Source organism: Garra rufa, chromosome 18 (genome assembly GCF_049309525.1).
Source record: "Garra rufa chromosome 18, GarRuf1.0, whole genome shotgun sequence".
Taxonomy (NCBI): domain Eukaryota; kingdom Metazoa; phylum Chordata; class Actinopteri; order Cypriniformes; family Cyprinidae; genus Garra; species Garra rufa.
Genome location: NC_133378.1, coordinates 43,267,227 through 43,284,961, shown reverse-complemented (window position 1 = coordinate 43,284,961; position 17,735 = coordinate 43,267,227). Strand labels below are relative to the sequence as shown.

Here is a 17,735-nt window from a genome sequence, read left to right as displayed (position 1 = left end):
AGATAATTGCACAAATTGTTTAGGCATTAAAAAAAAACTTCTTACATGGACTCTTTTTGGGGAGTTTATATCTGACAATTATGAAAAAAAAAAAAAAGTCAGATATGAAGTAGATTCCAGATATTTGCTCAATTATTCTCAGGACATGGCAACACGTATTAATTCTAATGTAAACTATCTGAACATGTCAAGCACCATTAAAATAAAGGCATTAATGGTTCATAAAACCTGGGCAGAATTAAGACATACAAATTATTAATGACATCCTTTTTAAATGGTTATTTTTTTAATAAAGTTGTCCAAATTTAGCAAACAAGCTCAACTTCTGACAACTTGCTGACATTTGAGGCTTGCATTGTCACTCATGTCCTTTAACTTCAAGTGGCAGAAATTAAAAGCTTGTGTAAATGACAGGATAACTCCTGCACCAAACTAGGGAATTTAGTAACTACTGGAGTGAATACTAGTAGTTGACATTAAGTCAAAGACACCAATAGAAGCTAGAAATACACACCAAAAACAAATTAGTTACCAGAATTTACATAAACGCTAACCTTAGCCACTTTAACAAATGAAACACCATTTTTGAAAGAACCATTTGTCAAGGACAACATTATAACCTTAGCCAAGTTAGTTGTACTAGTCCCAGTACACACGAGACAACACTGGAGTTGAACAAATGGAACAGACAGAAATACTCAAACAGGTTTTTATTTTATTACACAACATCATGGCTGGAGTTGGCATACAAATAGACAGGGCCTGAAACATACTCAGAAGCAGCATCTTGGCTGAAGTTGCCATTTACGAAACCTGACTCTGTAGCGTCCCAACTGAAGGTGGCATTCACAAAACCAGTTTCCTCAGAAGCATCCTGGCTAAAGGCAACAGTGTTGGCAAAACTAGACTCCTTGGGAGCAACCAGGCTGAAGTTGCCAGTGTTAGCAGAACCAGACTCGGGGGCATCTAGGCTGAAGTTGCCGCTGTTTGCAGAACCAGACTGCTCAGGGGCATCTAGGCTGAAGTTGCCAGTGTTTGCAGAACCAGACTCCTCAGGGGCATCTAGGCTGAAGTTGCCAGTGTTTGCTGAACCAGACTCCTCAGGGGCATCTAGGCTGAAGTTGCCAGTGTTTGCAGAACCAGACTCCTCAGGGGCATCTAGGCTGAAGTTGCCAGTGTTTGCAGAACCAGACTCCTCAGGGGCATCTAGGCTGAAGTTGCCAGTGTTTGCTGAACCAGACTCCTCAGGGGCATCTAGGCTGAAGTTGCCAGTGTTTGCTGAACCAGACTCCTCAGGGGAATCTAGGCTGAAGTTGCCGCTGTTTGCAGAACCAGACTCCTCAGGGGCATCTAGGCTGAAGTTGCCAGTGTTTGCTGAACCAGACTCCTCAGGGGCATCTAGGCTGAAGTTGCCAGTGTTTGCTGAACCAGACTCCTCAGGGGAATCTAGGCTGAAGTTGCCGCTGTTTGCAGAACCAGACTCCTCAGGGGCATCTAGGCTGAAGTTGCCAGTGTTTGCAGAACCAGACTCCTCAGGGGCATCTAGGCTGAAGTTGCCAGTGTTTGCTGAACCAGACTCCTCAGGGGCATCTAGGCTGAAGTTGCCAGTGTTTGCAGAACCAGACTCCTCAGGGGCATCTAGGCTGAAGTTGCCAGTGTTTGCAGAACCAGACTCCTCAGGGGCATCTAGGCTGAAGTTGCCAGTGTTTGCTGAACCAGACTCCTCAGGGGAATCTAGGCTGAAGTTGCCGCTGTTTGCAGAACCAGACTCCTCAGGGGCATCTAGGCTGAAGTTGCCAGTGTTTGCTGAACCAGACTCCTCAGGGGCATCTAGGCTGAAGTTGCCAGTGTTTGCTGAACCAGACTCCTCAGGGGAATCTAGGCTGAAGTTGCCGCTGTTTGCAGAACCAGACTCCTCAGGGGCATCTAGGCTGAAGTTGCCAGTGTTTGCAGAACCAGACTCCTCAGGGGCATCTAGGCTGAAGTTGCCAGTGTTTGCAGAACCAGACTCCTCAGGGGCATCTAGGCTGAAGTTGCCAGTGTTTGCTGAACCAGACTCCTCAGGGGCATCTAGGCTGAAGTTGCCAGTGTTTGCTGAACCAGACTCCTCAGGGGAATCTAGGCTGAAGTTGCCGCTGTTTGCAGAACCAGACTCCTCAGGGGCATCTAGGCTGAAGTTGCCAGTGTTTGCAGAACCAGACTCCTCAGGGGCATCTAGGCTGAAGTTGCCAGTGTTTGCTGAACCAGACTCCTCAGGGGAATCTAGGCTGAAGTTGCCGCTGTTTGCAGAACCAGACTCCTCAGGGGAATCTAGGCTGAAGTTGCCGCTGTTTGCAGAACCAGACTCCTCAGGGGCATCTAGGCTGAAGTTGCCAGTGTTTGCTGAACCAGACTCCTCAGGGGCATCTAGGCTGAAGTTGCCAGTGTTTGCTGAACCAGACTCCTCAGGAGAATCTAGGCTGAAGTTGCCGCTGTTTGCAGAACCAGACTCCTCAGGGGCATCTAGGCTGAAGTTGCCAGTGTTTGCAGAACCAGACTCCTCAGGGGCATCTAGGCTGAAGTTGCCAGTGTTTGCTGAACCAGACTCCTCAGGGGAATCTAGGCTGAAGTTGCCGCTGTTTGCAGAACCAGACTCGGGGGCATCTAGGCTGAAGTTGCCAGTGTTTGCTGAACCAGACTCAGGGGCATCTAGGCTGAAGTTGCCAGTGTTTGCAGAACCAGACTCCTCAGGGGCATCTAGGCTGAAGTTGCCAGTGTTTGCAGAACCAGACTCCTCAGGGGCATCTAGGCTGAAGTTGCCAGTGTTTGCTGAACCAGACTCCTCAGGGGCATCTAGGCTGAAGTTGCCAGTGTTAGCAGAACCAGACTCGGGGGCATCTAGGCTGAAGTTGCCAGTGTTTGCAGAACCAGACTCGGGGGCATCTAGGCTGAAGTTGCCAGTGTTTGCTGAACCAGACTCCTCAGGGGCATCTAGGCTGAAGTTGCCAGTGTTAGCAGAACCAGACTCAGGGGCATCTAGGCTGAAGTTGCCAGTGTTTGCTGAACCAGACTCCTCAGGGGAATCTAGGCTGAAGTTGCCACTGTTTGCAGAACCAGACTCCTCAGGGGCATCTAGGCTGAAGTTGCCAGTGTTTGCAGAACCAGACTCGGGGGCATCTAGGCTGAAGTTGCCAGTGTTTGCTGAACCAGACTCCTCAGGGGCATCTAGGCTGAAGTTGCCAGTGTTAGCAGAACCAGACTCGGGGGCATCTAGGCTGAAGTTGCCGGTGTTTGCAGAACCAGACTCCTCAGGGGCATCTAGGCTGTAGTTGCCAGTGTTTGCTGAACCAGACTCCTCAGGGGAATCTAGGCTGAAGTTGCCAGTGTTTGCTGAACCAGACTCCTCAGGGGCATCTAGGCTGAAGTTGCCAGTGTTAGCAGAACCAGACTCGGGGGCATCTAGGCTGAAGTTGCCGGTGTTTGCAGAACCAGACTCCTCAGGGGCATCTAGGCTGTAGTTGCCAGTGTTTGCTGAACCAGACTCCTCAGGGGAATCTAGGCTGAAGTTGCCGCTGTTTGCAGAACCAGACTCGGGGGCATCTAGGCTGAAGTTGCCAGTGTTTGCAGAACCAGACTCGGGGGCATCTAGGCTGAAGTTGCCAGTGTTTGCAGAACCAGACTCGGGGGCATCTAGGCTGAAGTTGCCAGTGTTTGCTGAACCAGACTCCTCAGGGGAATCTAGGCTGAAGTTGCCGCTGTTTGCAGAACCAGACTCAGGGGCATCTAGGCTGAAGTTGCCAGTGTTTGCTGAACCAGACTCCTCAGGGGCATCTAGGCTGTAGTTGCCAGTGTTTGCTGAACCAGACTCCTCAGGGGCATCTAGGCTGTAGTTGCCAGTGTTTGCTGAACCAGACTCCTCAGGGGCATCTAGGCTGAAGTTGCCAGTGTTTGCAGAACCAGACTCCTCAGGGGCATCTAGGCTGTAGTTGCCAGTGTTTGCTGAACCAGACTCCTCAGGGGCATCTAGGCTGAAGTTGCCAGTGTTTGCTGAACCAGACTCCTCAGGGGCATCTAGGCTGAAGTTGCCAGTGTTTGCAGAACCAGACTCCTCAGGGGCATCTAGGCTGAAGTTGCTGCTGTTTGCTGAACCAGACTCGGGGGCATCTAGGCTGAAGTTGCCACTGTTTGCTGAACCAGACTCCTCAGGGGCATCTAGGCTGAAGTTGCCAGTGTTTGCAGAACCAGACTCCTCAGGGGCATCTAGGCTGAAGTTGCTGCTGTTTGCTGAACCAGACTCCTCAGGGGCATCTAGGCTGAAGTTGCTGCTGTTTGCTGAATCAGACTCGGGGGCATCTAGGCTGAAGTTGCCACTGTTTGCTGAACCAGACTTGGGGGCATCTAAGCTGAAGTTGCCACTGTTTGCTGAACCAGACTCGGGGGCATCTAGGCTGAAGTTGCCACTGTTTGCTGAACCAGACTCGGGGGCATCTAGGCTGAAGTTGCCAGTTGGGGAACCAAATACTGAAAGAACACATGCATATTAAAAAAAATGATATAGTTAAATAAATCAAACCAACAAAATTAAACTCACCTTGCCATGCTAACTGGTGACAAAACACCACCAAAACAGCAACTTTAATTAAGCCCATTTTTTACCAAAAACTTAGCCACAAAGAAAACCAACCTAACTAAAGCATGGCAATATTGTGGCCAAACCAGGACTTTTAAAGCCAAACAAAGCTGTTTGTTCCACCTGGATGACTTGTAATTGCAAATGAGCAAATCTGCTAATTAATGAGATCAATAACTAATCAATCACTCAGTATACAAACTGATATTGTTATCCTATAGAGCAGGGGTGGGGAACCTTGATCCTCGAAGTGCAGTGTCCCTGCAGAGTTTAGCTACAACCCTAATCAAACACACCTGAATAAGATAATCAAGGTCTTCAGGATACAGTTTTTTTAGGGTTGGAGCTAAATTCTGCAGGCCATAGGCCCTTGAGTATCAAGATTCCCCAACCCTGCTGTAGAGCTAACATTTCAACATTTATGTCTTATGAATTATTGATTTTCACTTATTGAAACCCTAAAGCACACATGCTGATCACACATAAACTGGAGAAGAATGCACTAAATGAAGAGAAACAAAGCAGTCTCATAGAAAAATGTTTAGTGTTAGTCTGTTTTTCACACAACAAAAAACAAACCTAAATACTTAACCCAAATAGTTGATACTAGTCTACTTGATAATAAAACTCCACAGCTTCAGAATAGTTGGGCAAAACCCACCCTTTAGAAGACAGAACACACAGGTTATTCACCCAGTCAAAAAAAAAAAACAGCTTTATTTGGTCACACAGAATCTTGGTGTATGTTTCCCAACCCTATTTCTGGAGATATCCTAAGTGAAGTCTCCTTTATTTGACCCAACCACTAAAGACTTTGGCTTTTCTACTAATGATTTGAGGTGTTGTGTTTGATTAGAAGAGTTTTAAAAAAGTGTTGAGCTGGTGTGCCTTCAGAAACAAGGTTGGTGAACATCATGTTAGCAGGTAAAATGACACAAACTGTTCACTACTAAAAAAAAAAAAAAAACATTCTAGCCATGCCAGGACTTTTAAAGCCAATCAGAAAACAGTTTGTACCACCTGGATAAAACCTGCTAATTAATGAGATCAGTAATTATTAACACTCAGCATACAAACTGATGTTTTAGCCCACAGAACTCAAGTTCCAAAAATAATCACTTTTTTTCTGAATATCACACACATATAAATTATCCCACATGAACTAGAAATGGCACCAAATAAAGAGCTCATGCACTGATAGGTTTATTGTGATGTTTAACAGGGTGCTTTAATAGGATTTCCAGTACACAAATACAAATTCATTATGTAAAATCAGAAACTACTAAAGAATTTGTTCAAAACAGACAGGACACTATTTTACACCCTACTTGAAAAAACCCCATAAATGTTTAACTTAACACTTGTGCACATTATTTATTTAGACTCATTTTATGTCTATGTCAAGACTGGTTTTCTAAAGTTATAACCACAGGCATGAGGCAAAATCTATCAGTGCATAAGTTTAAACAGGATGTTAATTATGTAATTGTTGTTCGTTAATGTAGATTCCAGGTGATGCAAATCTGTGTCACTGCTCATCTTTAAAACGCCTGGCTAGACCGACAAACCAAATGGTTGAACTTGTGGGCAAAATGGGTCCTTTTAGACTCCTTATTTTATTAAACCTTTATCATTTACAGAGTGAAGGTAAGTAAGTTTTAATAAATTGTATTACAAGTATGTTTCTCTTGTTAATTTTGAGTTTTATTTTAGTACTCTCTTCTCCAATTGAACTTGTCTCCCATGTGTCTGACTGGAGTAATGCTGGGCAAGTACTACAAGAAAACAAAGGTTTGGTTGTTTAACTTTTTTTATTGATACAAAGTTGCGTGTGCGTGACTGTTTTAACTATCATGTTTGTATTAATGTTAAAAAATCTATTGTCACTGTAGTATGTTGCCAACTGTATAACCAAAGTTTATTTATCTTTTTATTTTTTTAGGATGGAGTCACTTTGACAATTCTTACTTCCATGACAAACCTAGCTCTCGTGTTCATGTGAAGTCTAGTTTATCTGTTTCCTCTGAAAAATCTACTGCTTTAATGGACTACCCTTCAGTAAAAGGAGCATATCCTAATGAACCCAGTTCTTTATTATCTTCTGATAACTCTCGCTCCCTTTTCTTAGAGAAACCTAGTTTTTCCTTTCCAGTAAAACGAAGTCTGCTGTTGTCAAAGACCAGTTTGACACCTGAGAAACCTGGTTCTTATCCCCATTTAGAGAAGCCCGGTTCTGAATTGGAGAACCTAAGTTTCATATCATCTAAAGAGTCTAAAACTCCTGTAGAACCCATTTCTAAACCTGCAATTCTCTTGTCAAAACCCAGTTCAAAAATTGACAATTTTGGGGTTCTGATAGAACCTAGTTCTTCTCTTCCATCTGAGAAGTCCAGTGCTAAACCTGAGAAATTGGCTGAACAACCTAGTGCTCCTATAGAACCCAGTTCTTCTCTGAAATTCAGTGTTAAACCTGAGAAAACCGTACTTTCTGTAGAAACCAGTTCCTCCCTTCACTCAGAGAAACCCAGTTCTAAACCTGAAAAACTTCATACTCCCATGGAAACCAGTTCCTCCTCCCCCTCTGAGAGTTCCAGTATTAAACATGAGAAACCGAGTGCTCCTATGGAAACCAGTTACACTTTATCTGAAAAGTCTAGTGCTCTTCTCTCTGAGAAGCCCAGTGTTGCCCTGGTACCCAGTTATTTCATTCCATCTGAGAAGTCCAGTGTTCAACCTGAGAAACCTAGTCCTCCCATAGAACCCAGTTCCTCCCACCCATCTGAGGAGTCCATTGTTAAACCAGAGAAACCTAGTCCACCCATGGAAACCAGTTCCTTCCCATCCAAGAGTTCCAGCGCTAAACCTGTGAAACGTAGTGCTCGCATGGAACCCAGTTCCTCCCACCCATCTGAGGAGTCCAGCATTAAACCAGAGAAACCTAGTCCTCCCATGGAACCCATTTCCTCCCACCCATCTGAGGAGTCCAGTGGTAAACCTGAGAAACCTACTGTTCATACTGAACCCAGTTTCTCTCACCAATCTGAGGAGTCCAGTGGTAAACCTGAGAAATCTAGTCCTCACATGGAACCTAGTTCGTCCCACCCATCTGATGAATCCAGCATTAAACCTGAGAAACCTACTGCTCACACTGAACCCAGTTCCTCCCACCCATCTGAGGAGTCCAGCCTAAAACATGAGAAACCTAGTCCTCCCATAGAACCCAGTTCCTCCCACCCATCTGAGGAGTCCAGCATTAAACCTGAGAAACCTGGTCCTCCCATAGAACCCAGTTCCTCCCACCTATCTGAGGAGTCCAGCATTAAACCTGAGAAACCTGGTCCTCCCATAGAACCAAGTTCCTCCCACCCATCTGAGGAGTCCAGCATTAAACCAGAGAAACCTAGTCCTCCCATGGAACCCATTTCCTCCCACCCATCTGAGGAGTCCAGTGGTAAACCTGAGAAACCTACTGTTCATACTGAACCCAGTTTCTCTCACCAATCTGAGGAGTCCAGTGGTAAACCTGAGAAATCTAGTCCTCACATGGAACCTAGTTCGTCCCACCCATCTGATGAATCCAGCATTAAACCTGAGAAACCTACTGCTCACACTGAACCCAGTTCCTCCCACCCATCTGAGGAGTCCAGCCTAAAACATGAGAAACCTAGTCCTCCCATAGAACCCAGTTCCTCCCACCCATCTGAGGAGTCCAGCATTAAACCTGAGAAACCTGGTCCTCCCATAGAACCCAGTTCCTCCCACCTATCTGAGGAGTCCAGCATTAAACCTGAGAAACCTGGTCCTCCCATAGAACCAAGTTCCTCCCACCCATCTGAGGAGTCCAGCCTTAAACCTGAGAAACCTAGTCCTCCCATAGAACCCAGTTCCTCCCACCCATCTGAGGAGTCCAGCATTAAACCTGAGAAACCTGGTCCTCCCATAGAACCCAGTTCCTCCCACCCATTTGAGGAGTCCATTGTTAAACCAGAGAAACCTAGTCCACCCATGGAAACCAGTTCCTCCCACCCATCTGAAGAGTCCAGCCTTAAACCTGAGAAACCTGGTCCTCCCATAGAACCCAGTTCCTCCCACCCATCTGAGGAGTCCAGCCTTAAACCTGAGAAACCTGGTCCTCCCATAGAACCAAGTTCCTCCCACCCATCTGAGGAGTCCAGCCTTAAACCTGAGAAACCTAGTCCTCCCATAGAACCCAGTTCCTCCCACCCATCTGAGGAGTCCAGCATTAAACCTGAGAAACCTGGTCCTCCCATAGAACCCAGTTCCTCCCACCCATTTGAGGAGTCCATTGTTAAACCAGAGAAACCTAGTCCACCCATGGAAACCAGTTCCTCCCACCCATCTGAGGAGTCCAGCCTTAAACCTGAGAAACCTGGTCCTCCCATAGAACCCAGTTCCTCCCACCCATCTGAGGAGTCCAGCCTTAAACCTGAGAAACCTGGTCCTCCCATAGAACCCAGTTCCTCCCACCCATCTGAGGAGTCCATTGTTAAACCAGAGAAACCTAGTCCACCCATGGAAACCAGTTCCTTCCCATCCAAGAGTTCCAGCGCTAAACCTGTGAAACCTAGTGCTCGCATGGAACCCAGTTCCTCCCACCCATCTGAGGAGTCCAGCATTAAACCAGAGAAACCTAGTCCTCCCATGGAACCCATTTCCTCCCACCCATCTGAGGAGTCCAGTGGTAAACCTGAGAAACCTACTGTTCATACTGAACCCAGTTTCTCTCACCAATCTGAGAAGTCCAGTATTAAACCTGTGAAACCTAGTCCTCACATGGAACCCAGTTCCTCCCACTCATCCGAGGAGTCCAGTGGTAAACCTGAGAAATCTAGTCCTCACATGGAACCTAGTTCGTCCCACCCATCTGATGAATCCAGCATTAAACCTGAGAAACCTACTGCTCACACTGAACCCAGTTCCTCCCACCCATCTGAGGAGTCCAGCCTAAAACATGAGAAACCTAGTCCTCCCATAGAACCCAGTTCCTCCCACCCATCTGAGGAGTCCAGCATTAAACCTGAGAAACCTGGTCCTCCCATAGAACCCAGTTCCTCCCACCCATCTGAGGAGTCCAGCCTTAAACCTGAGAAACCTGGTCCTCCCATAGAACCCAGTTCCTCCCACCCATCTGAGGAGTCCAGCCTTAAACCTGAGAAACCTAGTCCTCCCATAGAACCCAGTTCCTCCCACCCATCTGAGGAGTCCAGCATTAAACCTGAGAAACCTGGTACTCCCATAGAACCCAGTTCCTCCCACCCATCTGAGGAGTCCAGCCTTAAACCTGAGAAACCTAGTCCTTCCATAGAACCCAGTTCCTCCCACCCATCTGAGGAGTCCAGCATTAAACCTGAGAAACCTAGTCCTCCCATAGAACCTAGTTCCTCCCCCCCATCTGAGGAGTCCAGCATTAAACCAGAGAAACCTAGTTCTGCCATGGAACCCAGTTCCTCCCACCCATCTGAGGAGTCCAGCTTTAAACCAGAGAAACCTAGTCCTCCCATAGAACCCAGTTCCTCCCACCCATCTGAGGAGTCCAGCATTAAACCTGAGAAACCTGGTACTCCCATAGAACCCAGTTCCTCCCACCCATCTGAGGAGTCCAGTGTTAAACCTGTGAAACCTAGTCCTCACATGGAACCCAGTTCCTCCCACCCATCTGAGGAGTCCAGTGGTAAACCTGAGAAATCTAGTCCTCACATGGAACCTAGTTCGTCCCACCCATCTGATGAATCCAGCATTAAACCTGAGAAAGCTACTGCTCACACTGAACCCAGTTCCTCCCACCCATCTGAGGAGTCCAGCCTAAAACATGAGAAACCTAGTCCTCCCATAGAACCCAGTTCCTCCCACCCATCTGAGGAGTCCAGCATTAAACCTGAGAAACCTGGTCCTCCCATAGAACCCAGTTCCTCCCACCCATCTGAGGAGTCCAGCATTAAACCTGAGAAACCTGGTCCTCCCATAGAACCCAGTTCCTCCCACCCATCTGAGGAGTCCAGCCTTAAACCTGAGAAACCTAGTCCTCCCATAGAACCCAGTTCCTCCCACCCATCTGAGGAGTCCAGCCTTAAACCTGAGAAACCTAGTCCTCCCATAGAACCCAGTTCCTCCCACCCATCCGAGGAGTCCAGCATTAAACCTGAGAAACCTGGTCCTCCCATAGAACCCAGTTCCTCCCCCCCATCTGAGGAGTCCAGCATTAAACCAGAGAAACCTAGTTCTGCCATGGAACCCAGTTCCTCCCACCCATCTGAGGAGTCCAGCTTTAAACCAGAGAAACCTAGTCCTCCCATAGAACCCAGTTCCTCCCACCCATCTGAGGAGTCCAGCATTAAACCTGAGAAACCTGGTACTCCCATAGAACCCAGTTCCTCCCACCCATCTGAGGAGTCCAGTGTTAAACCTGTGAAACCTAGTCCTCACATGGAACCCAGTTCCTCCCACCCATCTGAGGAGTCCAGTGGTAAACCTGAGAAATCTAGTCCTCACATGGAACCTAGTTCGTCCCACCCATCTGATGAATCCAGCATTAAACCTGAGAAAGCTACTGCTCACACTGAACCCAGTTCCTCCCACCCATCTGAGGAGTCCAGCCTAAAACATGAGAAACCTAGTCCTCCCATAGAACCCAGTTCCTCCCACCCATCTGAGGAGTCCAGCATTAAACCTGAGAAACCTGGTCCTCCCATAGAACCCAGTTCCTCCCACCCATCTGAGGAGTCCAGCATTAAACCTGAGAAACCTGGTCCTCCCATAGAACCCAGTTCCTCCCACCCATCTGAGGAGTCCAGCCTTAAACCTGAGAAACCTAGTCCTCCCATAGAACCCAGTTCCTCCCACCCATCTGAGGAGTCCAGCCTTAAACCTGAGAAACCTAGTCCTCCCATAGAACCCAGTTCCTCCCACCCATCCGAGGAGTCCAGCATTAAACCTGAGAAACCTGGTCCTCCCATAGAACCCAGTTCCTCCCACCCATCTGAGGAGTCCAGCCTTAAACCTGAGAAACCTAGTCCTCCCATAGAACCTAGTTCCTCCCACCCATCTGAGGAGTCCAGCATTAAACCTGAGAAACCTGGTACTCCCATAGAACCCAGTTCCTCCCACCCATCTGAGGAGTCCAGCCTTAAACCTGAGAAACCTAGTCCTTCCATAGAACCCAGTTCCTCCCACCCATCTGAGGAGTCCAGCATTAAACCTGAGAAACCTAGTCCTCCCATAGAACCTAGTTCCTCCCCCCCATCTGAGGAGTCCAGCATTAAACCAGAGAAACCTAGTTCTGCCATGGAACCCAGTTCCTCCCACCCATCTGAGGAGTCCAGCTTTAAACCAGAGAAACCTAGTCCTCCCATAGAACCCAGTTCCTCCCACCCATCTGAGGAGTCCAGCATTAAACCTGAGAAACCTGGTACTCCCATAGAACCCAGTTCCTCCCACCCATCTGAGGAGTCCAGTGTTAAACCTGTGAAACCTAGTCCTCACATGGAACCCAGTTTCTCCCACCCATCTGAGGAGTCCAGTGGTAAACCTGAGAAATCTAGTCCTCACATGGAACCTAGTTCGTCCCACCCATCTGATGAATCCAGCATTAAACCTGAGAAAGCTACTGCTCACACTGAACCCAGTTCCTCCCACCCATCTGAGGAGTCCAGCCTAAAACATGAGAAACCTAGTCCTCCCATAGAACCCAGTTCCTCCCACCCATCTGAGGAGTCCAGCATTAAACCTGAGAAACCTGGTCCTCCCATAGAACCCAGTTCCTCCCACCCATCTGAGGAGTCCAGCATTAAACCTGAGAAACCTGGTCCTCCCATAGAACCCAGTTCCTCCCACCCATCTGAGGAGTCCAGCCTTAAACCTGAGAAACCTAGTCCTCCCATAGAACCCAGTTCCTCCCACCCATCTGAGGAGTCCAGCCTTAAACCTGAGAAACCTAGTCCTCCCATAGAACCCAGTTCCTCCCACCCATCCGAGGAGTCCAGCATTAAACCTGAGAAACCTGGTCCTCCCATAGAACCCAGTTCCTCCCACCCATCTGAGGAGTCCAGCCTTAAACCTGAGAAACCTAGTCCTCCCATAGAACCTAGTTCCTCCCACCCATCTGAGGAGTCCAGCATTAAACCTGAGAAACCTGGTACTCCCATAGAACCCAGTTCCTCCCACCCATCTGAGGAGTCCAGCCTTAAACCTGAGAAACCTAGTCCTTCCATAGAACCCAGTTCCTCCCACCCATCTGAGGAGTCCAGCATTAAACCTGAGAAACCTAGTCCTCCCATAGAACCTAGTTCCTCCCCCCCATCTGAGGAGTCCAGCATTAAACCTGAGAAACCTAGTCCTCCCATAGAACCTAGTTCCTCCCCCCCATCTGAGGAGTCCAGCATTAAACCAGAGAAACCTAGTTCTGCCATGGAACCCAGTTCCTCCCACCCATCTGAGGAGTCCAGCATTAAACCTGAGAAACCTAGTCCTCCCATAGAACCTAGTTCCTCCCCCCCATCTGAGGAGTCCAGCATTAAACCAGAGAAAACTAGTTCTAAAGGTGAAAATCCTAGTGCTTATATGGAACACCGTTCTAAGCCAGAAACCCAAAATTCTCCCCTCACAGTCAAAACGGGTATTCTCTTCACTAAGGCTAGTTCGAAACCTGAGAAACTTGGTGTTCTGATGGAACACAGGTCTTCCATTCTATCTGATAAGTCTAGTCTGAAGTCTGAGAGACTTGGTGCTGCCATGAAACCCAGTTCATTTTTCCCACTTGAGAAGTCTGGCCTCCTTCCCTTTGAGACACCCATTTCTAAAGGTGCAAAGCCTGGTCCTTACCAGGAACCCAGTTCCTCCCACCCATCTGAGAAGTCCAGTGCTGAACCTGAGAAATCTAGTGCTCCCATGAAACCCAGTTCTTTGTTCCCGTTTGAGAAGTCTGGCTCCATTACCTTTGAGAAATCCAATTCTAAGGTTGAAAAACCTAGTCCTCACATGGGACCCAGTTCCTCCCACCCACCTAAGGAATCCAGTGATAATCCTGAGAAATCTAGTCCTTACATGGAACCCATTTCCTCCAACCTGCCTGACAAGTCGAATGCTAAACCTGAGAAACCTAGTGCTTCTATGGAACACCATTCTAAGCCAGAGATCCCAAGTTCACCTCTCCCAGTGAAAACCAGTATTCTTTTCACAAAGACTAGTTCTAAACCTGGGGAACCCAGTTCCTCCCTGCCATCTGAGAAACCCATTTCTAAACCTGAGAAACCCAGTTCCTCCCACCCATCAGAAGAGTCAAGTGTTAAACCAGAGAAACCTAGTCCTACCATGGAACCCAGTTCCAAGTCGAATGTTAAACCTGAGAAACCTAGTGCTTATATGGAACACCGTTCTAAGCCAGAGATCCCAAGTTCACCTCTCCCAGTGAAAACCAGTATTCTCTTCACAAAAACTAGTTCTAAACCTGTGGAACCCAGTTCCTCCCAGCCATCTGAGAAACCCATTTCTAAATCTGAAAAACCTAGTCCTCAGATGAAGCCCAGTTCCTCTCACCCATCTGAGGAGTCCAATGGTAAAACAGAGAGACCTAGTCCTAATGTGGAACCCAGTTCCTCCCACCCATCTGAGAAACCCATTTCTAAACCTGAGAAACCTAGTCCTAACATGGAACCCAGTTCTTCTCACCCATCCAAGGAGTCCAGTGGTAGAACTGAGAAACCTAGTCCTAACATGGAACCCAGTTCCTCCCGCCCATCTAAGCTGTCCAGTGCTAAACCTGAAAAACCTAGTTTTCTCATGGAACCCAGTTCCTCCCACCCATCTAAGCTGTCCAGTGCTAAACCTGAAAAACCTAGTCTTCTCATGGGACCCAGTTCCTCCAACCTGCCTGAGAAGTCCAATGTTAAACCTGAGAAACCTAGTGCTTATTTGGAGCACCGTTCTAAACCAGAGATCTCAAGCTCTCCTCTCCCAGTGAAAACAAGTATTCTCTTCACAAAGACCAGCTCTAAAGCTGGGCAACCCAGTTCCTCCCATCCATCTGAGAAACCCATTTCTAAAGGTGGAAAACCTAGTCCACATGTGGAACCCAGTTCCTCCCAGCCATCTGAGAAATCCAGCACTAAACCTGAGAAGCCTAGTCCTCACATGAAACCCAGTTCCTCCCACCCATCCGAGGAGTTCAGTGGTAAACCTGAGAAACCCATTTTGAAAGGTGGAAAACCTAGTCCTCATGTGGAACCCAGTTCCTCCCACCCATCTGAGAAACCTGTTTCTAAACCTGAGAAACCTAGTCCTAACATGGAACCCAGTTCTTCTCACCCATCCAAGGAGTCCAGTGGTAGAACTGAGAAACCTAGTCCTAATATGGAACCCAGTTCTTCCCATCCATTGGAGGTGTCTAGTGGTAAACCTGAGAAACCTAGTCCTAACATGGAACCCAGTTCCTCCCGCCCATCTAAGCTGTCCAGTGCTAAACCTGAAAAACCTAGTCTTCTCATGGGACCCAGTTCCTCCAACCTGCCTGAGAAGTCCAATGTTAAACCTGAGAAACCTAGTGCTTATTTGGAGCACCGTTCTAAACCAGAGATCTCAAGCTCTCCTCTCCCAGTGAAAACAAGTATTCTCTTCACAAAAACTAGTTCTAAACCTGTGGAACCCAGTTCCTCCCAGCCATCTGAGAAACCCATTTCTAAATCTGAAAAACCTAGTCCTCAGATGAAGCCCAGTTCCTCTCACCCATCTGAGGAGTCCAATGGTAAAACAGAGAGACCTAGTCCTAATGTGGAACCCAGTTCCTCCCACCCATCTGAGAAACCCATTTCTAAACCTGAGAAACCTAGTCCTAACATGGAACCCAGTTCTTCTCACCCATCCAAGGAGTCCAGTGGTAGAACTGAGAAACCTAGTCCTAACATGGAACCCAGTTCCTCCCGCCCATCTAAGCTGTCCAGTGCTAAACCTGAAAAACCTAGTTTTCTCATGGAACCCAGTTCCTCCCACCCATCTAAGCTGTCCAGTGCTAAACCTGAAAAACCTAGTCTTCTCATGGGACCCAGTTCCTCCAACCTGCCTGAGAAGTCCAATGTTAAACCTGAGAAACCTAGTGCTTATTTGGAGCACCGTTCTAAACCAGAGATCTCAAGCTCTCCTCTCCCAGTGAAAACAAGTATTCTCTTCACAAAGACCAGCTCTAAAGCTGGGCAACCCAGTTCCTCCCATCCATCTGAGAAACCCATTTCTAAAGGTGGAAAACCTAGTCCTGTTGTGGAACCCAGTTCCTCCTACCCATCTGAAAAACCTCCCAGCCATCTGAGAAATCCAGCACTAAACCTGAGAAGCCTAGTCCTCACATGAAACCCAGTTCCTCCCACCCATCCGAGGAGTTCAGTGGTAAACCTGAGAAACCCATTTTGAAAGGTGGAAAACCTAGTCCTCATGTGGAACCCAGTTCCTCCCATCCATCTGAAAAACCCATTTCTAAACCTGAGAAATCTAGTCCTCACATGGAACCTGGTTCCTCCCATCCATCTGAGAATCCCATTTCTAAAGGTGGAAAACCTAGTCCACTTGTGGAACCCAGTTCCTCCCAGCCATCTGAGAAATCCAGCACTAAACCTGAGAAGCCTAGTCCTCACATGAAACCCAGTTCCTCCCACCCATCCGAAGAGTCCAGTGGTAGACCTGAGAAACCCATTTCTAAAGGTGGAAAAAATAATCCAAATGTGGAACCCAGTTCCTCCCACCCATCTGAGAAACCCATTTCTAAACCTGAAAAATCTAGTCCTCACATGGAACCCAGTTCCTCCCACCCATCTGAGAAACCCATTTCTAAACCTGAAAAATCTAGTCCTCACATGAAACCCAGTTCCTCCCACCCATCCGAAGAGTCCAGTGGTAAACCTGAGAAACTCATTTCCAAAGGTGGAAAACCTAGTCCTCATGTGGAAACCAGTTCCTCCCACCCATCTGAGAAACCCATTTCTGAAGGTGGAAAACCTAGTCCACATGTGGAACCCAGTTCCTCCCATCCATCAGAAAAACCCATTTCTAAAAATGGAAAACCTAGTCATGTGGAACCCAGTTCCTCCCCATCCGAGGAGTCCAGTGGTAAACCTGAGAAACCCATTTCTAAAGGTGGAAAACTTGGCATTCGCATGGAGCTCAGTTTCTCAGCACCATCTAGAACATTTAGTTCCATTCCCTCAGAGAAACCCAGTTTTAAACCTGAGAAAGCTAGTGCTGCTGTGCAACCCAGTTCTTACCTCCCTCCTGAGAAGCCCAATGGTAAAACTATTTAACCAAGTTTTAAGTCCAACTCTTTTCCCTTTAAGAAATTGTTTATAAAATTTATGATACCCAGTTCAACTGGCACAGTGAAATCCACTAAAATCCACAATGCTTCTGTGAAAGCCAGTTCTTCCTTGCCTTCAGACAAGTTCAGTTCTAAACATAAACCCACTGATCTAAAAGAACCCAAATCTTTCATCTCTAAGAAGAAAAACTCAAAGCCTGAGAAATCCAATCTGAAACCTGACAAGTGGTCATGTGTGACCTCCAACTATAAATCTGAGCAACTTAGTTCAAATTGTTCTCAAAAAGGAAATCCATGGCTGGTACAGTCTAGTTCTAAAACTGAAAACCTATCTGTAGAATCAAGTTCTTTCCTTTTTGGTGTATCCATTTCTAAACCCACTGGGGAAGTTGTTTTTAGATCGGGGCCTTCAGACAAGTTCAGTCCTCTAACTAGAAAGGACTTTTTACCCTCTGAGAATTCTAGTTTGTATTTGGAATCCAGTACGCTCTTCAAAACCTCAAGTTCTGTTCTCTCTGGCAAAGCTGATTTTGGATCCCCCAAGTTATCTGCTTCTCTCCCCTCTGACAGTGCTCTGTTGGAAGAATCAAGTTCCCTCCTCTCTAAGGTTCTCCTGTTCAAAGAAACTAAATCTCCTTGCAGTTCAAGACTACCTGCCAAATCCAGTTCTTCAGTTGTCCCAAATGTTGATTCTAAAACCAACCACTCATGTGCTGATAATGAAAACTGACTTTTGCCCATGCTTTTGTATGCAACTATACCAAATAAAATATGGGTTTGTTCTGGAATGATTTGCATTGACTTGGTTTGGTT

The 17,735-nt window shown here is 47.1% G+C and overlaps 2 protein-coding genes across 2 annotated transcripts; one reads left to right on the top strand and one right to left on the bottom strand.

Annotated features, from left to right (window-relative positions):
• Window positions 1–639: 639 nt before the first annotated feature.
• On the bottom strand, window positions 640–4,628 carry LOC141290716 (uncharacterized). Its single transcript, XM_073822808.1, has 7 exons — window positions 4,571–4,628; window positions 4,424–4,500; window positions 3,209–3,259; window positions 2,636–2,932; window positions 1,934–1,984; window positions 1,237–1,600; window positions 640–665 (listed from the first exon to the last, which is right to left on the bottom strand). Exons 1-7 carry the CDS (start codon window positions 4,626–4,628, stop codon window positions 640–642), a joined length of 924 nt encoding a protein of 307 aa, XP_073678909.1.
• Window positions 4,629–13,250: 8,622 nt separating this feature from the next.
• Window positions 13,251–15,982, top strand: LOC141291400 (uncharacterized). The gene has a single exon (XM_073823571.1). The coding sequence runs from the start codon at window positions 13,292–13,294 to the stop codon at window positions 15,962–15,964; it is 2,673 nt and encodes an 890-aa protein (XP_073679672.1). The 5' UTR covers window positions 13,251–13,291; the 3' UTR covers window positions 15,965–15,982.
• Window positions 15,983–17,735: the final 1,753 nt, after the last annotated feature.